Here is a 24,504-nt window from a genome sequence, read left to right as displayed (position 1 = left end):
GTTTAAAGAAGTTCAAGTGATTAATTACACACATTACATGAACATTCACTCAACATGATATTAAGCCCAAAAATGGTTAAAGAATAGGTACATTGTAACTCCAAAATACAAGTATACAAAGCTAGTTTAAAACATGATGCAATTTTATTAATTTCAGACTTGTCACTGACATTGCGGTCCAAGTTATATGGGCAGCACCTTGTGACAGAACCAGTCCTAAAGCACCTGAAAGGTCATTCCAGGGAGACGCCCAGTAAGGCGCTGGTCTTGTCTTTCCATGGCTGGACTGGCACAGGGAAGAACCATGTGAGCCGTATAGTGGCTGAAAAGATGTTTGTTAAAGGAATGAAGAGTAAATATGTCCACCTGATCTCTGCAACTAAGGAGTTTCCACATGAGGAGATGGTTTCCTTCTATAAGGTGAGAAAGATTGTGGTTTGATATTACTGACTACCATTTGTTCTGCGAAAATTAAATGCCCCTCAGGGCATGAAAATGGCATTACAGTCCAACCTGCCCGAGCGACCGCCTGTTAATAGCGACCAACAGTCAATAACAACCACACCGATTTCCTCCCGAACGATTTCACTATATATTGAACCTGCGAACAAAGCCCACCTGTGAACAAAGACCAAAGACCGCCCTTTTACGTTCCGAAAAGTCCTTTTTGATAGCTTACAATGACCACTCCAAACATAGAAATCAACGATTTCGCAACTTAAAAAAAACAAAATGGCCGCCATGACGCTGTGAAGTCACGTGATATGGAGATATTGGCAAGTGACAGTTTATTGCACTTGATAGCAGTTGTTTGTTTATTTAACACGCATTGCTAATTGGTATTCGCCTGCTTCTTTAATGCATTTGACTGTTTGTCAAAAGTGTAAAAAATTGCCTTTGTATTTAAGTGACTCGCGATTTATGTACTAATTGCCGAAAATATCAAAGAAGGTTTGGGGCTTTCATCAACTTATTGCGGAAATTCCCTTCTTAAATTTCACCGTAAAAAGTCGTGCATAGATTATAGATAAGTAAATTTTCAGCTCATGTTAACCATCATGGCTTCCAAGCGTAAGTTCTTGACGCTGGAAGATCGAACGTGTTAAGGTCATTATTTTGTTAGGTAAAGGACGCAGTTGTAGACAAGTGGCTAGTAATCTTGGAGTAGGCAAAAATCAAATCCAAAACATTCTGAATTACATGTATACAGTCCAACCTGCCAATAACGACCACTCGAGGGATTTGGTCGTTGTGGTCTTTGTTCACAGTTGGTCTTTATTCGCAGGGTCGATTGAAACTTTGCAAAATATGCTAGTAGGCTTTTAACAGGTACCGTATGATGTATGTGCTCTATTGTTTAAATGTGTGAATTCTAAAGCATGTGTAATGTAAAAAAGGATTGAAATCACAATTGTGTTTTATATTTACATGTATTATTTCAATTTCCAAACATAAACTAACAAACGAACTAACGCTTGGATGCCATAATGGTTAACTTTTACTGACAATTTACTTATCTATCATCTATGCGCGTCGTATCACGGAGAAATTTAAGAAAGGAATGAATTTAAATTGTATGTGTACAATTTGCATCGTAATTGCAAAGAAACCGTAAATTTCCTTTATAAGTTGATATAAGCCCCAAACGTTTGGTATTTTCGGCAATTAGTATATAAATAATCGCGAGCCAATAAAATAAAAAAGGCAACTTCTTACACCTTCGTCAAACTGCCAAATGCATAAAAGAAGCAGGTGGCTACCAATTAGCAATGTGTGTTAAATAAACAAAAGAAACAGCTATCGAGTAAACTGTCACTTGCCAATATCTCCATAGCGACCGACCAGTGCACTGGTAAGATGTTTATCACGTGACTATCACAGCATTATGGCGGTCATTGTTTTATTGACAGTTGTGAAATCGTTAATTGTTATGATTGAAGTGGTGGTTGTAAGCCTCTTTCAAGGAATACAAGATTATTTTTTTTGCAAACCGATGACAACGTACAAAGTTTAATAGAAAATCCTTTAAAAAATATATTGTCATTGTATTAATAAGTTAGTGTATGCTGTTTTGTCAAATCTAAATTATTCGTTATGAAACGTTATATTATGATAATTAAAACGATTGTGTTAGTCACTCGACTTTTGGGAATGTAAAATGGTGGTCGCTGGTTATTGACGTGGTCGTTGTAAGCTATCAAATTCGACTTTGGGAATGTATAATTGCGGTCACTGGTCGTTGTTGGCAGGTGGGCGTTATTCGCAGGTACAGAATATAGTGAAATCGTTCCGGGGGAAATCAATGTGGTCGTTATTGACAACTGGTCGCTATTCACAGGCGGTCGCTCGGGCAGGTTGGACTGTATATACGTGTATGTCAATAGTTACATTGTATTTATACATGTATATGATTAATGAAATAAATAATAAAAACATAAGCGAATGGAAACAATAAATATATAAAAAAAAACGGTGTTTTCAATCCTTTATTTCATTATACATGAATAAGTATTCAAACATCATTTATACAAAAGAGCACATTCATAAATAAGGTACCTGTTAAAAAACTACTAGCATATTTTGCAAAGTTTCAATCGACCCTGGGAATAAAGACCACCTGTGAACAAAGACCACATCGACCAAATCCCTTGAATGGTCTTTATTGACAGGTTAGACTGAATATTATGTTAACCTCTGTATGAAAATTTGTGTGGTAGTGGCCCTTATTAGAAATTATATGGTATTTACTGTTTACTTGTGATGTTGAATATTTTACTGGTGTCTTGCAAAATGTTTTGGTAAACCTAATGCAATAATAAAGACATTATTGATAAATACTTTCCCTTGTATTGTTTTGTTCATGATATTGCATAAATCACAATCTTTTGGAATGGCCTTTTTCAGACTTTTAGTTTAAGTTTTAATTGCATACTGAACAAGCTGCAATGTTTGGGGTTAGAGGTTCTTGAAGTGATGGTCTGTGAAAGTTTTTATGTGGGTATTTACAAAAAAGATGATAACAAACAACTTTTTAGGCCATACAATTCATCAAATAAGTAAGTAATGGCAACAATTTTCATTTCTAAAGTTCTTATAGGCAAAGTAGTTCCCAACCCTATATTTTAGGTAAGTAATGGCAACAATTTTCATTTCTAAAGTTCTTATAGGCAAAGTAGTTCCCAACCCTATATTTTAGGTTAACCAGCATGTCATTGTCAGAGCTCCAGATAAGGTTTTGTTAAATTCTTAACGTTACTACAAGATTTTCAAAAAGAATTCTTAACTCTGAAATTTTATTCTGAACGTTACTACTAAGTTTTGGAAAATAATTCTTAACTTTTCTAAATTACCTAAAAATAAATAATAATGGTTATTTGCATGCAAAAAATGAAAATAAACATACTAGCAACTTTATTTATACAAGTTCAACAGTGTCTATTCAGTATTATACAATTTTATTTTTCAAATACCTTCATATGCCCAAACTGTGCTTAGATTGCATGCCTTCGATGAATTTTTACATATTTCACAATTAAAACAGGTCTCCCCTTCAACCTTTTAAACGATAATCGACGGGCATTGTCCCTTCCACTCGTTCAATGTTTTTAGCTCACCTGAGCGATAGCTCGGGGTGAGCTATTGTGATCACTTAGCGTCCGTCGTCCGTCCGTCCATCTGTCTGTAAACAATTTGTAAACATCTTCTTCTACTAAACCATTAAGCCAATTTCAACTAAATTTCATGTGGAGCATCCCTAGGTCATGGGACAAAAGAATTGTTAACAAAAAATTTGATCACATAACCAAGATGGCCGCCATGACCATATATGGTAAAAACCTTAAAAAAATCTTCTTGTCAGAAACCGCTCATCAGATTTTCAAAAAATTTCACAGGGATGACCTTGAAGGCTCCCCTGAAAAAGTTGTTCAAAGAAATTTGATTCGTCTAAAATCATGGCCACAGGAGCTCGTTGAACTTTGCATGTTTATTCGTTTTTGCCTATTTTGTGAAAACTTTCAAAAATCTTCCACATTTTTCATGCAATCTGTATGAAATTTGGTCAGAATGTGTATCTTGAAGAAATCTGGGTTGGGATTGTATTTGGGTCATCTAGGGTCAAAAACTAGATCACTAGGTCAAATAATAGAAAAACCTTGTGTAGACAATAGAGGTTACATTTTACATCCAATCTTTATGAAATTTGGTCAGAATGTTTTTCTTGATGAAATCTGGGTTGGAATTGTATATGGGTCATCTGGGGTCAAAAACTAGGTCACAAGGTCAAATAATAGAAAAACCTTTAACAGCATAATTAATTGTTTTTCACTAAGTGTATTATAATAATTTAAAAATCAGATTAAAGAGAATAAAATTTTCTTTATTATGGTTTTTATTTCATGAAAATCCATAAAGGATAAGTGTTATTAATCGTTGCTTAATTATTGAACAATGCGAAATATCGGTATTGATTTTTTTCCTGACATGCAGTCCCAGATATTAACCGCTTTAAGCTGTAGACTGTGCTTCAATACATCGCCGTGTTATTGAGCTGAAAAATTGATACGCAGTCGGCATACACACCGGTCATCGAGACAAATTACTGATGTGAAAACAAATTGTACATCGTAGCGGCTTAAATAAACAATAACATCTGATTATTGCTGCCGATTTAAATCAATTTGAGTACTTTTTGCATACATTTAATCACCGGGGATGAACAACTTTTGTCACGTGACCGCAAAAGTCAACGCCGGTTGCAGAAACAGATTGTAATCTTGTACATTAAGGTAAGTTTTGTTGTTTTTTCATATAATCAAAATTTCAGTTTTTAACAAGTGATAGCCTATGACACAGTATACTAAATAAACTTTTATTTGAAATGATTCCATTGCCTTTACTGTTTCCACTTTCCGAGAACACTTCGACACAAAATTCTGAAATGCATTGCAAACGCTGTTTGTTTATGTGGTGTTGATGATTTTCTTTCAACAATATTGGTTTAACGACTGAATTAGTATGATTTTACACTTCATTTTAATATATTTAATAAGATTCATGACAAAAATAGCGGTGCAAATTGAAAAATATCTTATTTTTTTGTTTTGTTTTGTTTTGCAAACGCAGGTTGGTATTTCTTGAGCAATAGGAAATGGCAAACGCAGGTTGCGAGAATATTCAAAGGATAATGAAACGCACACTGTACACATTTTTGAAAGTCTTCTAAAATATGATATGGTTACAAATACGAAAATATTAACTATTCAACACAATATATGACTACGGAACTTCAATTGAGGACATTTAAACAGAGCGGAAATATGCTTATCAACACATTAAGTACTGTTACAAGTATATTGAACCACAACGTGCGTTGCCTCCTTTAAGCGGACCTCGAATGACGCTAAACGCGCCAAAACTCACGAAAATCCCGTGCATTAGTAAACACGCATGTTTATTGAACTGTGACGAAAAGAATAGCAGATAGTGTGTCACATCCAATCACTTGCGTTTCATATCTCTTTTGGTGTAGTCTTTTGGCGACACGCGATATTTGTACTGTTCAAGTTTCGCTATAATCATATCGCCTGTCGACTGTCGCGTTTTCAAAAAATCAGGGGAGACAAAAAGGGGCTATTTTTACTGCATTCATAATCCGAATGTCAATTTCAAATGCTTCGATTGGTTTTATTGCTCGTTTGTGTTTTCTAATTGCATAACAGTGCTTTCGAAACATTGATTTGGCGTGTTATTATTCTGATTTTATTTTTGGTTTTACAAATGGGCAACATTATTTGTGTTTTCAATTTATTCATTAAGAGAAATAAGATAACATTGGTTGTTATATTTATCCTCATCTGATGATGCGGATGGAATTAAATTATGTTCATATATTGTAATAAGTAGGTATGTCTCTTTTTATCATGGTTAGGTTAAAACAAACAAGCAAGTAAGTTTATCTGGACGAAGCGGGTACAGATTTTTTATTCGAATGAGTGGTGTTGCTCTCAGTAATTTTAATCAGGCTGACAATATATGAATGTGCTAATTAATATTAAGAATGGGTTTTAATATTCTCAAACTTTTTAGACTCGGAAAATTGGGCGTCGCTCTGCGAAAAATGGGTTTAATGCATGTGTGTAAAGTGTTGTCTCAGATTAGCCTGTGTAGTCCGCACAGGCTTATCAGGGACGACTCGTGCCGCTTGTATGATTCTTTTCGTTTCAGAAGTCTCTTCTTAGAAGAACGCCCAGTTTAGACGGAAAGTGGCGTACCTGATTAGCCTGTGCGGACTGCAAATGCTAATATGGGACAACACTTAACGCACATGCTTTCAACCCCCTTTTCACAGAGCGAGGCTCAGTTCAATTTTGCTATTATATTAAATTTATACTGGTACGTTGCTAACGGAGACGCCGTGCTACAACCTGTAACTCGAGCCCATTGTCGTAAAGTGTCTCAACATTCAGGTGTTCAATACGTTTTCCCAAACACCGTATATTTTGTTTTTATTAACTTTCAACATTTTAGTAAAATGCTCGTGTGCCGAAAATATAGTATTATGAATTGCGGAACAGTAGCAACACTGTAGAGATGATTCTCACAGTTCTTCTATAAATTGTTCCCTCAATCTTCACAGCTGAGCAAAACATATGCATACAATTGTGTTCATTCAAATTGCATTCTTTAACTACCAAATCTTAATATTAAGATAATATTTAATATTAAATATATTTGGACAACTAACAAAACAGCATGAGAAAAATAACATTCCGACAAATTATTTTTCAATTCTTTTGAGATCTTCATTTTACAATACTCCGCTCCGAATCGCGATTTATTTTATGATGATAATGGCGATGAAGATGGAGATGATGATGATGAAGATGTTGATGATGATTTGATTTGAACAGTACATATCGAGTATCGCTTCGTGTGTCGTGTGTCGCGGTCTGAAATTAGACCGCGTTACACGAAATTCGGATAATATGGGCGATATTTGAATAATAAAATATCGCGCGTCGCCGCGACTGTCGCGCAAAATATCGTGTATCGCTTCGTGTGTCGTGTGTCGCCCTTGATGAAAGAAGGGCAAGAATATAGATGTCACTATCCGGATTCCGTAATCTTAACCAACCTGCGTTTGCCATAATCCAGCTTCAGCAAACTGCGTTTGCTCAACCAACCCGCGTTTGTAAATTTTTGAAATAGCAAGAACTGCCCAAATTAAATATAACAACAACAACTTATATCGCAAATACAATAAATCATCAAAAATTAAGCATCGTGTGCTCTCATTTTTCTAGAAATATGATTTATTCGTGAATGGAAAGTAAAAAAATATAAAATCAAACTGCGTTTGCATCGAAAATCTAAAGTTTGTGTCGAAGTGTTCTTAAAAACTGCAAAGCTTCGAAACAAGTGCAATGCGTCTTAATATGCGAAAAGGTATGAAGCATGTCATAAGCTTTGTATTGTCCAGAAATTTTAACATATTCTCTATAAAAAGATGAAAATTACCTGACGGAGCGGGATTCCTGATGTAATTCAACAACCTGCGTTGACTTTTGTGGTCACGTGACAAAAGTTGTTCATCCCCGGTGTTAATGCCGAATGGGAAGCTGTGTTTAGACTCAAGTTGACAAAAATGGCAACGAGATACTTGCCTAATGGATATAAGGTGAAAGATCTTGAAGGTGCATAAAATAAGTGGCGCTGGGAATGGTTACACGAGAAAGACTACGCTGTAGTCTACGGGCGTGAGGGAAATGGTTGATAAAAGTGGAAGCTTGTGGAAAAGCGATTTGAGAAGTTTGTAAGAAAACCCTAAATTATCAGTCTTGTGGGAAGAAGGCATTTCGTTTCCACGCAGAGGACCCTAATCACATAAAGAATATAAGAACCCTCAAGACCAACCAGGTAGGGTTTTTATTTTTTTTTAATTAACACCCCGAATTTGGTCGTATTTTCTGTTGCTAAAGTTTATTGTTTTTTTTGCATCAAAAATCAGCAAGATAGATCTAGCAAATTTGCCAATTTTTTTTATTTATAACGTTTGATTCATTGATTGTGAGCTTTTAAAATATTTTGACCTTTGAATAAAGCATAAAACAGGAAAAGAATTTTAACAGTAATTGAAAATACGATCAAATACGCCATTTTTGCTGACTGGGACAGGTCTTTTTTAGTTAAATAAAATGTTTTATAGTCCCCAACATATGAGCCCAGCAGCAAGAAATGTTTTTTTTTACTTTTTGTAAAACAAATATGGGCAACCTACCGTAACCCAAATTCGACGATGTTCTATTTTTATAGATTAAATGGATGATTATTGTCTTGGAATCATTTCAAAGTAATACAGCCGAGTTTAAAATTATTATTTTGTGCTATTTAACATTTCATTATTTCTTTAATTATTTGCTAAATATTGCTTCATGTAACCATTACATCGTCGAATTTGGGTCACACTGGGATACAATTATTTAGCATTCAAACAAAACGATTGGGATAAAAACTAGGGGAACCCATGCTGAAAGCCACCATACCCAATTTTCTTAGGTGAATGTGGAGGCTTCTGGAAGCATGATTCTGTGAATATAAATGGTGACAAACATTTGATTCAGCATTTATTAAACATGTATTATTGACTTTTTTAAGTATGTGTGAAAAATATAATAATTTGTAACGACTGTTACAGGTTTTACCGGGTTCTTCAAAAGCAACACCTGCAGTTGAGTCCATGCCAGACAGTGGGTGCATGTGAATGAATTGCCTTTTGACTAACTTTTGTGTGTTCCTTATCAAATACATGAAGATTTTCAAATATATGTGTATGTTGTTTTTTTAAAGAAAATAGAATCACCAGAACAGGTACAAACACCCTTTTAATGCGTTGAATCCAGGAGCTTCCGGGGGCCTCCGGCCCCCTTGTCCCCTGGACCCACTGAGGGCCCTGCGGCCCCCTGGCCCGCAGCTTTAAGTTCAGGATTTTCAAAATATCCAACTTTGACCCCTGCAAATGCTTTGCTAAAACTTTGGCTACAGTTTCTAAAATTTGGCTACACAAAATTCCATTTGGCTAAAAAGTTGGCTACAGAAATTTTTGGGCCAGGGGAGCCCTGTTTGGATTGTATTTGGGTCATCTGGGTCAGCAACTAGGCACTAGGTCAAATAATAGAAAAACCTTGTGTAGACTATAGAGGTCACAGTTATAATCAGACCTTAATGAAATAGAGTCAGAATGTTTGTCTTGTTAAAATCTGGGTTGGGATTGAATTTGGGTCATCTAGGGTCAAAAACTAGGTCAGATTTAAAAAAAACTTTTGTAGACAGTAGAGGTCACAGTCATTAAATCTTTATGAAATGTGACCAGAATATTAATCTTGATGAAATCTGGGTTGGGATTGTATTAGGGTCATCTGGGGTCAAAAACTAGGTCACCAGGTCAAATCATAGAAAAACTTTGTGAAGACAATAGAGGTCATAGTTTTCATATGATCTTAATGAAATATGGCCATAATGTTTATCTTGATAATATCTGATTTTGGATCGTATATGGGTCATCTGGGGTCAAAAATTAAGTCATCGGGCCAATTCTAGTAAAACCTTGTGTAGATGAAAGAGGTCACAGTTTTCATCACGTCTAAATGAAATTTTGTCAGAATGTATTAATTTATGAAATTTGGCTTGGGATTGTTTATGGGTCTAATAAAATTTAAGTTTATGAAGCAAGGTTAGTCAGGTGAGTGATTCAGGGCCATCATGGCCCTCTTGTTTAGTTCAAGTTTGGACCCGTCGTGTCACGTTTTTTAGCTTTTCCGACTGTGTCTGGGCTGAACATACAACATCGTATAAGATCTTTTCTATAATGTCTTTCTTAACATTCAACTTTTGCTCACTTTGCGTACACTATGTAAAAGCTTGTTTTTGCCGCTTTGCAGTTTTTAGCTCCACTGGCCAAAGGCCAGCGGGGCTTATGTCATGGTCCTTCGTCCGTCGTGGTGGCGTCCGTCAGTGCGTGCGTGCGTTAACTTTTTCTTTAAACATCTTCTTCTCCTAAACTACTGGTCCAAATCTGATGAAATTTCTCAGGAATGTTCCGGTGGTGAACCTCTTTCAAATTTGTTCAAATTATGCCCCTGGGGTCAAATTTGACCCTGCCCCGGGCATTCAAAAAATAGAAAATGTGCTTATATAAGGCCTATTTTGTGCAAACTTTATCAATCTTCTTGTCCATAACCATTAGGCCTAGGGCTACCAAATTTGGTATGTATTGACATCTTATAGTCCTCTACCAAGTTTGTTCAAATTATGCCCCTGGGGTCAAATTTGACCCTGCCCCGGGGGGGGGGTCAAAAAATTGAAAATTTGCTTATATAAGGCCTATTTTGTGCAAACTTTAAAAATCTTCTTGTCCATAACCATTGGGCCAAGAGCTACCAAATTTGGTATGTAGTGACATCTTATAGTCCTCTACCAAGTTTGTTCAAATTATGCCCCTGGGGTCAAATTTGACCCTGCCCCGGGGGGTCAAAAAATTGAAAATTTGCTTATATAAGGCCTATTTTGTGCAAACTTTAAAAATCTTCTTGTCCGTAACCATTGGGCCTAGGGCTACCAAATTTGCTATGTAGTGACATCTTATTGTCCTCTACCAAGTTTGTTCAAATTATGCCCCTGGGGTTAAATTTGACCCTGCCCCGGGGGGTCAAAACATTGAAAATTTGCTTATATAAGGCCTATTTTGTGCAAACTTTAAAAATCTTCTTGTCCATAACCATCGGGCCTAGGGCTACCAAATTTGCTATGTAGTGACATCTTATTGTCCTCTACCAAGTTTGTTCAAATTATGCCCCTGGGGTCAAATTTGACCCTGCCCCAGGGGGTAAAAAATTGAAAATTTGCTTATGTAAGGCCTATCTTCTGCAAACTTTAAAAATCTTCTTGTCCAGTACCATTGGGTCTAGGGCTACCAAATTTGCCATGTAGTGACATCTTACAGTCCTCTACCAAGTTTGTTCAAATTATGCCCCTGGGGTTAAATTTGACCCTGCCCCGGGGGGTTAAAAAAATTGAAAATTTGCTTATATAAGGCCTATTTTGTGCAAACTTTAAAAATCTTCTTGTCAATAACCAATTGGCCTAGGGCTACCAAATTTGCTATATAGTGACATCTTATAGTCCTCTACCAAGTTTGTTCAAATTATGCCCCTGGGGTCAAATTTGACCCTGCCCCGGGGGTTTAAAAAATTGAAAATTTGCTTATATAAGGCCTATTTTGTGCAAACTTTAAAAATCTTCTTGTCCATAACCATTGGGCCTAGGGCTACCAAATTTTGTATGTAGAGACATCTTATAGTCCTATATCAAGTTTGTTCAAATTATGCCCCTGGGGTCAAATTTGACCCTGCCCCGGGGGGTCAAAAAAATGAACATTTGCTTATATAAGAACTATTTTGTGAAAACTTTAAAAATCTTCTTGTCCATAACCATTGGGCCAAGGGCTACCAAATTTGGTATGTAGTGACATCTTATAGTCCTCTACCAAGTTTGTTCAAATTATGCCCCTGGAGTCAAATTTGACCCTGCCCCGGGGGGTCAAAAAATTGAAAATTTGCTTATATAAGGCCTATTTTGTGCAAACTTTAAAAATCTTCTCGTCCATTACCATTGGGCCTAGGGCTACCAAATTTGGTTTGTAGTGGCATCTAATAGTCCTCTACCAAGTTTGTTCAAATTATGCCCCATGGGTCAAATTTGACCCTGCCCTGGGGGGGTCAAAAAATAAAAAATTTGCTTATATAAGGCCTATTTTGTGCAAACTTTAAAAATCTTCTTGTCCATAACCCTATGGCATAGGGCTACCAAATTTGGTATGTACTGACATCTTATAGTCCTCTACCAAGTTTGTTCAAATTAAGCCCCTGGGATCAAATTTGACCGTTCCCCAGGGGTCACAAAATTGAACATATGCTTATATCGGGCCCATTTTGTGCAAACTATAAAAATCTTCTTGTCCATAACCATTTGGCCTATTTCTACCAAATTTGGTAGGTAGTGACATCTAATAGTTCTCTATAGTTCATAATTAAAATTATGCCCCTAGGAACAAATTTGACCTTGTCCCAGGGGTCACAAAAATGAACATATGCTTAAATAAGGCCTTTTTTGTGCAAACTTTAAAAATCTTCTTGTTCTTAATTATAGAGCTTCGGGCTACTAAATTTGGTATGTAGTGATATCTTATTGTCCTCTACCAAATTTGTTCAAATTATTCCCCTGGGCTCAAATTTGACCCGGCCCCGGGGGTCACAAAACTGAACATATGACGTTTACCAGTGGAGATTACTGCGGCTGTTTGGCTGTGACCAACAACAACATCAACATCTTGTAAACATAAGATAAAACCCTGTCATTTAGTGCCATTTTAGGTCAGATGGTGACTGCTTACAAAGGCATTGAAGTAAGAACATGTGTTATGAATGTTTTTCTTATAAACTGAAAAAAGTCGGGTTTTATTTAAACATGTCGAAAGTGACCATATATCCGGATGAAAATATTTTGGATGACATTTTAATTTCATGTCTTTTTTATAGTGTTAAAACCAGTTTAATAATATATTATTGATTTTAAAAAGTTAAACACAGCTTCCATGAACATAATTATTTCAAGGAAAGTCAATATATGATACTGCACGGTAAACTCAAACTTTGTATCAAAGAGAAGGTGTTGAAATTAATGAAGTGCAATGTCTTAACTATCGTATATGCTGCTTTTTAATAACTAATGATTCATTGTTCCATTTGTGAATTGTGACTGATCATGAATTGTTGAAATGATTGTCAATTGCTCAACAATCCATATATATTTCTGACCATTTTATAATTTTCTTAATATTAGTTATGAATTGATCTTAGAAGTCAAATGTATTACTTAATTAAATACATTTATAAATATAAAGAAATAATCTTTAGATTATCATAATATTCTCAGGCTTGTTGGTATTAGGGATGTGTGGGTTGATGAGCAATTTCTCCTTTTATCACAATTATTTCTACCCTACCTGATCATTTCCTTCATATTCCATTTTAATTCAATTGACGTCTGCAACCTCTTTCAAATTGGGAAAGTCCAAAATGTGTTGTTTGGTAAAGGGTTAAGGAATTTTGATTCCTATGGGTCTTGTGAATCTGTTTCAAATCAAATGCGTAGATTTGATGTTCAGCATCTAAAAATATGTGAAATAGAAAGAAGGACAATATATTTTGGAGAGATAAATGTACCTACGTTATAAGCAAAGGACCTGTGCAACAATTCCCAGGCTTTTTTGTCTGTTTAGTTAACACGGTAGTAACTTTTTCCATATATAAAAATGCTCATCCTTCCAACTTTAAGCGCCCAGTGGGATGAGGGATAGAAAGAGAAAGTCACAATTTGCTTGAGTACATTTCAACCCATGCGCATTACACGTTTTTTTCGCAAAGAAAAAACAGTGGAGAGATGCAGGGCCATCATGGCCCTCTTGTTTAGGATGCTCTCTGGGCGCCCCCATTGTTTTTTGACAGATAGACTGTACACGCCGCTTTTATTGGAAAAATGCGCTTTGTTAAACAAACCCGATAACCATTCTATATAAGCAACGAAAAGATCTTTAATACGCCAGGGTTCGCACAGACCTTGAAAAGTGCTTGAAAATCAAGGTTTATCTTGAAAAGTGCTTAAAAACGATTTGGAGTGCTTAAAAGTGCTTATTTTCAACCATAGCCTTGAAAAGTGCTTAGAAGGTGCTTGAATTTGGCTGGAAAAGTGCTTGAAAATGAAATAACAACAATTAAAAATGTTAAAAACAGATTCATTATTTTCAAGCTTTCAGAAAATGTCACGTCATATCGATCCGATGATATTGATTGCTCCTCCTATCTGACCCACGCCAATTTTCGCCGCTTTTTATCAGAACAAAGAAATTAATCTATTTCATGTAGAAGTTGTAACCTAAAATAGCTGTACAAACCGTGTCAGATGATTTACACATGCAATACAACTGTCCTGATTGGGCGCTTATTTCATCAAATCTTTGAATAGAATCATATGAGGAAATTCATTTGATACTTTCGAAAATTGCAGACGTTTGTGTTTATGACTCTAATCGTCTATAGTACCCACCCATAATTTGATTTTAAAAATGGAAATCCGGCATATATGGGATTATAGAGTAATGGATAAAGATGGGAGAAGTTGCATGTATGCGATTGAGACAGTTGAAACGTATGTATCGCGGAATCTTGAGCCTCGGGATAATACGATTACTACAATCAGTTATGAGTTCTTCTTGGCTTCAAACTGTTAATTGAATAATCAAACAGTCAATTAACACCCCTCCAGGTGCGGTATCCTACAGCTAGGTGCGAACACTGTTTTCTTTTATACGCGGCGTTTTATAAGACATAAAACACTGTCATGGGCATGGGTGTGAAATACATTATTCATTATCACTTTTAAATGAAAGGGATCAATACAATACATTTATGTTGAATTATTTTATTTTAAGCGAACACGATGAACACGCCGGTATATATTATGGGTCTGCGGTGATTCGCTGTGTTAGCCTTATGGCAAACGGCCCCGCGACATTTGATCTGAACACTCATCGCGGGGTTCATATTGGTAAGCGAACACAGTGAGATGAACACCGCAGCGTTTGTTATCCCCCGCCAGAGGCGGAGGGATATTGTTTTGGCGTTGTCCGTCCGTCCGGCTGTCCGTCCGTCCGTCTGTCCAGCACTTTTGTGTCCGGAGCCATATCTTGGAAGTGCTTCGGCAGATTTCATTGAAACTTGGTATGAGTATATATATGCATAAGAGGATGATGCACGCCAAATGGCATTGTACACCATCTGTTAAAAACAGAGTTATGGCCCTTTATATCTTGAAAAAATGCTTTTTACTATAGGCACTTTTGTGTCCGGAGCCATATCTTGGAAGTGCTTTGGCCGATTTCATTGAAACTTAGTATGAGTATATATATGCATAAGAGGATGATGCAGGCCAAATGGCATTGTACACCATCTGTTAAAAACAGAGTTATGGCCCTTTGTATCTTGAAAAATGCTTTTTACTATAGGCACTTTTGTGTCCGGAGCCATATCTTGGAAGTGCTTTGGCGGATTTCATATAAACTTGGTATGAGTATATATCCCCTGCCAGAGGCGGAGGGATATTGTTTTGGCGTTGTCCGGCTGTCCGTTCGGCTGTCCGTCCGTTCGTCACTTTTGTGTCCGGAGCCATATCTTGGAAGTGCTTTGGCGTATTTCATTGAAACTTCGTATTAGTATATATATGCATAAGAGGATGATTCACATCAAATGGCATTGTACACCATCTGTTAAAACCAGAGTTATGGCCCTTTGTATCTTGAAAAAATCTGTCAGTTTGTTCATCCGTCCGATTTGCACCCATCTTCAAACAAAGCATATGTTGCGGGGGATATCAATTCTACGAATTTGCTTGTTTAAGAAGACGGTGCCTGTACTAAGCGTAAAAATACATATTTTCATGTCTTTTCCACGAGTCCGAAGTCGTAGTATTTTTTCCAGATTTATGACAGTTCCGATCTGTTTATACTAGCAGGTACTGGATCTGTACAGGTTTTATAATGTAAGGGAGGTAACTACTTCTCATCTGTCGCCAATTGGTTTACTTTGTTTTTTTTGTATGCATTATGCCATTACGGTGCTAACAAGTTGAAATATGCCAGTGAATAAGTGCATTTTTCAGAAAGGGTTACTTTTGAAGTACCCTTAGGTTATTGACAACGCCAATTCTAAGTATGCAGAACAGATATAGAGATGGCTAGTATGGGGGAATCTGCGTTGTAAAGCCACCAGAAGAGTGAACATTTAGAATACATATTCAATACAAATAACGGGTTTTGTTTTGGTATATGTAATGCCTTTGGTCAATTACAGTACTATATCTTACTTTTGATTAAAACAGTTGTTACGGTATCAGGGTAGTGCAGACTGTTGTAAGTCACAAAGAATGTTAAGCATGAAGGGACCAATTTAGCGAAAAATGTTGTCAGTATTGGACACTAAAATACTATACATTTTTCAGTATGTCGAACTAAAAAAGTGTTTGAATTTGGATTTTTTTCCCTTGAAAAGTGCTTAAAAAGTGCTTGAATATCATTCAAGAAAATCTGTATGAACCCTGTACACGAAAAGAACTAAATTAAAATCGATACAAACCGATGTAAAAATTATATACGTATTAATTTTGTAATTCTTAATGGTACCACTAGATTTTAAAATAAATACGGAACGGACTTGAAAATAATTCGTAATAACGAAAATACGACCCTTATCTGAAGCTCTGATTGTTAGTAAAGCAGATACCTAAGTTGGGAGCAGTTTGTGCTGTTACAACATTTCTTGCTAATTTTAAGGACAAACTCCGGGACATGATAGAGAGGGCTGTGAAGGAGTGTCCACGTGCGTTAATCATCATTGATGAGATGGACAAGATGCCCCCTGGTGTAGTTGACACCATCAAACCTTACCTTGACTTCTACGAGGAGTTGGGGGGTGTCGACTACAGGAAAGCCATTTTCTTCTTTCTCAGGTATGCTGAGCTTTTTTATGCCCCCCTTCGAAGAAGAGGGGGTATATTGCTTTGCTCATGTCGGTCTGTCGGTCGGTCCGTCCACCAGGTGGTTGTCAGACGATAACTCATGAACGCTTGGGCCTAGGATCATGAAACTTCATAGGTATATTGATCATGACTCACAGATGACCCCTATTGATTTTGAGGTCACTAGGTCAAAGGTCAAGGTCACGGTGACCCGAAATAGTAAAATGGTTTCTGGAAGATAACTCAAGAATGCATACGCCTAGGATCATGAAACTTAATGGGTAGATTGATCATGACTTGCAGATGACCCCTATTGATTTTGAGGTCACTAGGTCAAAGGTCAAGGTCACGGTGACCCGAAATAGTAAAATGGTTTTCGGATGATAACTCAAGAATGCATACGCCTAGGATCATGAAACTTCAAGGGTAGATTGATCATAACTCGCAGATGACCCCTATTGATTTTGACGTCACTAGGTCAAAGGTCAAGGTCACGGTGACCCGAAATAGTAAAATGGTTTTCGGATGATAACTCGAGAACGCATACGCCTAGGATCATGAAACTTCATAGGTAGATTGATCATGACTTGCAGATGACCCCTATTGATTTTGAGGTCACAAGGTCAAAGGTCAAGGTCACGGTGACCCGAAATAGTAAAATGATTTGCGGATGATAACTCAAGAACGCTTTTGCCTAGGATCATGACACTTCATAGGTACATTGATCGTGACTCGCAGATGACCCCTATTGATTTTCAGGTCACTAGGTCAAAGGTCAAGGTCACAGTGACAAAAATCGTATTTACACAATGGCTGCCACTACAACGGACAGCCCATATGGGGGGCATGCATGTTTTACAAACAGCCCTTGTTCATAATAATTTATTAAGGCAACATATATTTACATATATTTTATCAGTAGTAAATAAAAATTGGGGGGGGGGGGTAAAATTTCCCTAGATTTCTTTATCATTTATAGCTATACTGGCCAAAGGCCTGGAGAACTTATGTCTTGGCGTGGTTTCTGTCGTCCGTCCATGCGTGCGTGCGTTAGACTTTTTCTTGTTTACGCGATAAAAGTCCACAGTTTTCATCCGATTCTTTTTAAACTTGTTCAGTGTCTTTATATGAATGAGGACACGAACCCTATTGAAAATGGGTTACATCAGAGTAAAAAGTCCAGAATTATCTCCCCTTAAATTTGAGAAAATTGTGAAATAAGGCTTGTTTAAGCAATGAAGTCCACAGTTTCATCCAATCATTTCCCAACCTGCACAGTGTCTTTATCTGAATGATGAGTCAAACCCTATTGAAAATGAGCAATATTGGAGTTATAAATCCAGAATTATCTCCCCTTGAATTTGAGAAAAAAATGTTTTTTTATGTGATAAAGTCCATAATTTTCATCCAATTCTTGGCAAACTTGCACAGTGTCTTTGTATCAATGAGGAAACAAACCCTTTTTTAAAAAGAGCAATATCGAAGCAATAAGTCCAGAATGACTTCCCCTTGAATATGAGAAAATTTTGAAATCCTGCTTGTTTACGCAATTAATTCCACAGTTTTCATCCAATTATTTCCAAATTTGCACAGTATCTTTATATCAATGAGGACTTGAACCTTATTGAATATGAGCAGTATCGGAGAAATAAGTACATGGTGAGCTATTGTGATCGCCTTTTGTCCGTCGTGCGTTGTGCGTCGTCAACATTTACCTTGTTAACACTCTAGAGGCCACATTTATTGTCCAATTTTCATGAAACTTACTCAGAACATGTGTCCCAATAATATCTTGGACGAGTTCGAAAATGGTTCAGGTTGATTGAAAAACATGGCCGCCAGGGGGCGTGGCAGTTTTATATATAGCAAACCTTGTTAATACTTTAGAAGTCACATTTATTGTCCGATCTTCATGAAACTTTGTCAGAACATGTGTCCCAATAATATATTGGACGAGTTCGAAAATGGTTCCGGTTGGTTGAAAAACATGGCCGCCAGGGGGCGTGGCAGTTTTCCTTATATGGCTATAGTAAAACCTTGTTAACACTCTAGACGTCACATTTTTAGTCCAATCTTCATGAAATTTTGTCAGAACATGTGTGCCAATAATATCTTGGACGAGTTCGAAAATGGTTCCGGTTGGTTGAAAAACATGGCCGCCAGGGAGCGTGGCAGTTTTCCTTATATGGCTATAGTAAAACCTTGTTAACACTCTAGAAGTCACATTTTTAGTCCAATCTTCATGAAACTTAGTCAAAACATATGTCCCAATAATATCTTGGACGAGTTCGAAAATGGTTCCAGTTGAATGAAAAACATGGCCCCCATGAGGCAGGGCAGTTTTCCTTATATGACTTTACTGTATGGTAAAACCTTGTTAACACTCTAGAAGTCACATTTGTGGTCCAATGCTCATGAAACTTAGTCAGAATATTTGAACTAATAACATCTGGGCTAAGCTAAAAAATGGTTGAGATCAGTGAAAAAACATGGCCCCAAGGGGGCGTGGCATTTTTCCTTAAATAGCTATTTACTACAAAACCTTGTTAACACTCTAGAAGTCACATTTATTATCCAATCTTTATGAAACTTGATCTGAACATTTGTTCTAACAATAGCTTGAGTGAGTTTGAAAATGGTTATGGTTTGTTGAAAAACATGGCCGCCAGGGGGGGGGGGCAGTTGTCCTTATATGGCTTTAGTGAAAACTTGTTGACACTATATTAGCCACATTTATTGGCCAATCTTCATGAAACTTGGTCAGAACATTTGTCCCAATGAAATTTTGCCAGAGATTGAAGCTGGGTCATATGAGCTCAAAAACTAGGTCACAAGGCAAATATAAAAAAAACATGTTAAAAGTCACTTTTTTGGTCCAAAATAATCTTCATGTATCAGCTTGCATTTTTTCAGAATAGTCTAGTTCCTTTTGCTTTCAGGTGAGCGCCTTAGGGCCTGATGGCCCTCATGTTTCCAAACTTGCACAGTGTTTATATCAGTAGAGCGATTCAGGCCCTCATGGGCCTCTTGTTCTTAGATATCTGTCCATGATCATTCCAGTAATACAGCAGGTAATGATATTGCTGAGAAGACCATGAGGTACTGGAATGAAGGTGTGGCCAGAGAATCCATCAAGTTGAAGGAAATGGAGGAAGTGATCCGCTTACCTGCCCTGAACATCAAATCTAGTAATTATAGATCTCTCTTATATTTTAAATATCTCTTATAAAAAATATCTAAGTAATTACATCCCTGGTTTTTTTTTAATACAGTAATATCAAATTGAGTTAATGTCAGGTGCTATGGACACTTTTAAGCTTGTCAGTCATATGTACATAAACTTACACTATAAGCCAATCACCTGTGTAAAGGATCAAATATACAAAAGCTCTTTTTTGGTAGCATTTCTGATTTTGGTTGAATAGAAATTAATCCTTTGACTATACCCAGAGCCATGTATTTAACACTGTTATAAGGATTCCAGTACTTTCTTCCCTTGTTCTGTGGAATTTTGTATTATCAAAGCAAGATGTAATAATTCTAGAACTTTTTACAAATGTAATATCAAATCCACAAATGATTTCCCTTTTATAATTGAAATCTGCACTAATGATTTTTTAAATGTCAAGTCCTGTAATTATCACCCCGACACCCTTATACTAGTAAACCTTGTTTTATCAAATCCATCACTTATTTCTTTTGAACTATTTATACCAGTAATGTAAAATCCAGCAATTACATACCTTGAACTATTGATCTTTGTAATATACAATCAAGCCTTAAAATTTTGAGCTCAGTAATAATGAATCCAGGTTGTATCACCCTTGAACTATTTAACTCTGTAATATAAAATCCAGCAATTATCTACCTTGAACAATGAACAATGTTATATGAAATCCAATTATTATATTCTGTGAAATATTGAACTTTGTTTTATAAAATCAATAAATTATCTACCTTGAACTATTGAACCATGTAATATAAAATTCTGCCTTTTTTTCCCTTCAACCATTTAACTCTGTCAAATAAACAACAGCATTTATCTGCCTTGAACTAGTGAACTCTGTAATATAAAATCCAGAAATTAATCATCCTTGAACTATTGAACTCAGTAATATAAAATCGATTGAGAAATTATCCCTCTTGAACTTTTGAATTTTAAGCTCATCTAATGTTTGAAAAAAAAAGCTATTGTAGTCACCTTGGCGTCGGCGCCCGGTTAAGTTTTTGTGTTTAGGTCCACTTTTCTCATAAAGTATCAAAGCTATTGCATTCAAACTTGGTACAATTACTTTCTATCATGAGGGGACTGGGCAGGCAAAGTTAGATAAATCTGGCGTTCATTTTGACAGAATTATGTGCCCATTGTATACTTAGAAAATTGAAAATTTGGTTAAGTTTTGTGTTTAGGTCCACTTTATTCCTAAAGTATCAAAGCTAATGCTTTATGGTCGAATGGTAATTTAATTTGGCCACCTTTTACCACCGTTAAGGGGACTTACAACCTGGTATTAGGCCTGGCAAGGGCTGGAAAAGCTCTGCAGAAAATATGGCGTCCTGCTTACCTAACTTACGCAGATTCATTTCTCCTCGATTCCCGCAAGATGCGTCGTAGCCACAAGTAGAATTAATCACCCACAAGAAACTCATTCAGTCTGGTTCCCACCTCGTAGAGCCTGGTTCCCGCCGTAAAAGTAGCGAATGCTACAGCTTTCATACTTGCGACACTTACTAACTATCATAAGGGGACTGTGCAGGCAAAGTTATGTAACTCTGACTGGCATTTTGACAGAATTATGGCCCCTTTATACTTACAAAATTGAAAATTGTGTTAAGTTTTGTGTTTTGGTCCACTTAACTCCTAAAGTATCATAGCTATTGCTTTCAGACTTGGAACACTCACAAACTATCATAAGGGGACTGTAAAGGACAAGTTGCATAACTCTGGTTGTCATTTTGACGGAATTATGGCCCTTTTTTTACTTAGTAACTTTGAAAATATGGTTAAATTTTGTGTTTACATCCACTTTAAAGTATAAAGGCTATTGCTTTAAAACTTCACATACTTTTATGCTATCATGAGGGTACTGTACCTGGCAAGTTGAATTTTACCTTGACCTTTGAATGACCTTGACTCTCAAGGTCAAATAATTTAATTTTGCTAAAATTGCCATGACTTCGTTATTTATGGTCATATTTGATTGATACTTCGACAAAACAACTCTTATCTGACATACTACAATAGACTCCACCCAAACCATCCACCATGCTCCCCCTTTTTTTTTTTGAAAATTCATCTTCATCAAATGACCACACCCTCACACTATACCCCCCGACCCCCCAAGAAAATAATTATATAATTTTTTTTATGAAACATGGTTAAAAAACGTAAATATTTTTTATTTTTTTATTTTTGAAATACCGTCCAACTATCCCACCCAAGAATCCCCCCCCCCCCCCAATTTTTTTTCGTATTTTTTTTTGCATTTGTATTTCTTATTTTTGGAAGATAATGTAATGAATGACCACACTATACACCCCTCTCCACCCCACCCCTCCATCTTTTTTTATTGAAATATTGAGATAGGTCCCTTCCCCTTTAAAAATTAAAATATATGGAATTTAAGACAACACATAAAATAAATAGCACAGTTATTTTCCAGCAATGTCGTATTTTTTCGTTGCGACGATAAGCTGAGTTTTAAAAATTCAAATATTGTTAAAGTCTGAGTTTTACGACATTTAATTACCAAAAAATTGATTCCAATCTGTAGCTAGAGATGTTGTCTGTCAGATTTGACAAGTAGGTCACGCAGTTTGTTTATAAACAAAATCCAGAGGGCGCTAATGAAATACCGTGACTCAACCTGATCCGTGAGTTAACCGGGTTTGAGTATACAATCCAGCAAGTATCTCCATTGGACTATTTAACTATGTTATATAAAATCCAGCAACTATCTCTCTTGTACTATTAAACTATGTCATATACGATCCAGCAAAAAATATACGTTGAACTAATGAACCCTGTAATATGGAATTAAGGAATTATCTACCTTGAACTAAAGAACTCTGTAATATGGAATTCAGCGATTATCTACATGGAAGTATTGAAATCTGTTATATAAAATCCTGCATTATCTCCCTTGAAGAATTGAATTCTGGCATATCAAATCCAATATTTTTCTCTCTTGTAATGTTGAACTCTGTAATCCCAGTAATATCAAATCAATTTATTATCTTCATTTTACTCCTTAACATTTTAATATCACATACAGTTATTATCAACCATTTGCTATTGAACTGTTTTATGTCAAATCAATTCATTATCTCCATGGTTCCATTGAAATCTGACTTTTATTTCAAATCTTTATCTCAGAATAGTTATAACGTTTCAGTTGTGTAACAGTGCACATTAAGGTCTTATCAGCCACGGTGCACTATGTTTCTTTTGTTCTTTATGGGGTCGTAGGGAATACCATATTAAATCCAGTAGTAAAAGAAAACCCAGAAATGACCTCCATTCATTAAATCACATAAACCTTCTTTGTATTATAAAACTCTGTAATATGAATTCGAGTAGCCATTCTTATTACACTGGTGAACTAAATACATGTTATATCAAATCCAGCTGTATTATCAAGTCTGTAAGTGTCTGCCTAGTATTACAGAACTCTGAAATATTATATCCCATCTTCCTTGTTCAACTTGGCTTTATACAAGCAATTTGAAGCATATCCAGTAGTTACCTCCCTTGTTCTTACAACCTACATGAACTATAACATCGTTACATTTCAGGTGGCTTATGGCACAGCGAACTCATTACAAAGAACCTTATCTCATCATATATTCCATTCTTACCACTAGAAAGGAAACATGTGAAGCAGTGCATCAAGGACTCCTTACTGGAAAAGAAAATCTTTAAGTCTGAATCTGAGATCCCTGACGCTGTAGTGCAGGAGATTGCAGATGAATTGGAGTACTACCCAAAAGATGTACAGCTCTTCTCTACAACTGGTTGCAAGAGAATACACCAAAAGATAGATTTTGTTATGGAAACCGTCTAGAGTTTTGATTTTTCATTAGTATTTGTGTTGCGTTTCTTTTTGCTTAATATATGCCTTATTTGGTGCATAATGAAAACATCAGTGAGATGTGTATATATCAGTTTATCTATTTAAACTCGCATAGATGTATTTATTGCTAAAGTGTTATTGTATGGGTGGTATACAATAATTCAATTTAAATAAACATATTGCACAATTCAATAAACAATAGGGTCAACTGGTAAAATAAATATTTATATTTTTTAACTATTATAAACAAGGCTTTTTTAACAAACAAAAAATGTGCTCAAAATATAGTGTTTACAGTTGAAAATGTGCATTTATTTTCCTTTTTTTGTTCATAATAAGTCATGAACATGTTGCAGCCGTCTTTGGAAGTATTGCGGTGACATGTATTGTTTGTCCTATCGTTTATGACTGCTTATATATAAGTTAAGTTCTTATTATCTGACATGGTGGGATACATTTTTTTTCTAAATAAAAAGTTATAAAGATACCGTTTCCTTATATTTTGACTTCTTTGCTTGTTTGTGTCTATGTATTAGTGAGTTGGTAAAGCCCTTGACCGTGTCCGCTAAACTCATTATATAATGTTATACAAATTACAAATATTTTTTGAATAAATCAATAACAGCGAGTAGTGAAACATTTTAAGGCATTTGCTATGGCAATATTATATATATTATATACATTACATAGGGTATTGAATACCTATAATTTATGGAACTGAGAACAATTACGCCATTGATACATTGATAACATCCATTCTAACTGAAACAATTTGTTAAACCAAGGAAGAGATAAATAGTAATAA

General features: G+C 36.0%; 1 protein-coding gene across 1 annotated transcript in view; it reads left to right on the top strand.

Annotated features, from left to right (window-relative positions):
* Window positions 1-24,146, top strand: part of LOC127861167 (torsin-1A-like) — a 36,909-nt gene extending 12,763 nt beyond the window's left edge. The window contains exons 2-5 of the mRNA XM_052399548.1: window positions 158-420; window positions 16,442-16,617; window positions 19,687-19,814; window positions 23,422-24,146. Of these exons, the coding sequence (XP_052255508.1) occupies window positions 158-420; window positions 16,442-16,617; window positions 19,687-19,814; window positions 23,422-23,690 (836 nt within the window). The 3' untranslated portion in view covers window positions 23,691-24,146. The remainder of the gene's footprint in view (window positions 1-157; window positions 421-16,441; window positions 16,618-19,686; window positions 19,815-23,421) is intronic.
* Window positions 24,147-24,504: the final 358 nt, after the last annotated feature.

The sequence above is a fragment of the Dreissena polymorpha genome, chromosome 15, assembly GCF_020536995.1.
Source record: "Dreissena polymorpha isolate Duluth1 chromosome 15, UMN_Dpol_1.0, whole genome shotgun sequence".
Lineage (NCBI taxonomy): Eukaryota > Metazoa > Mollusca > Bivalvia > Myida > Dreissenidae > Dreissena > Dreissena polymorpha.
This window is presented reverse-complemented; position numbering and strand designations above follow the sequence as displayed.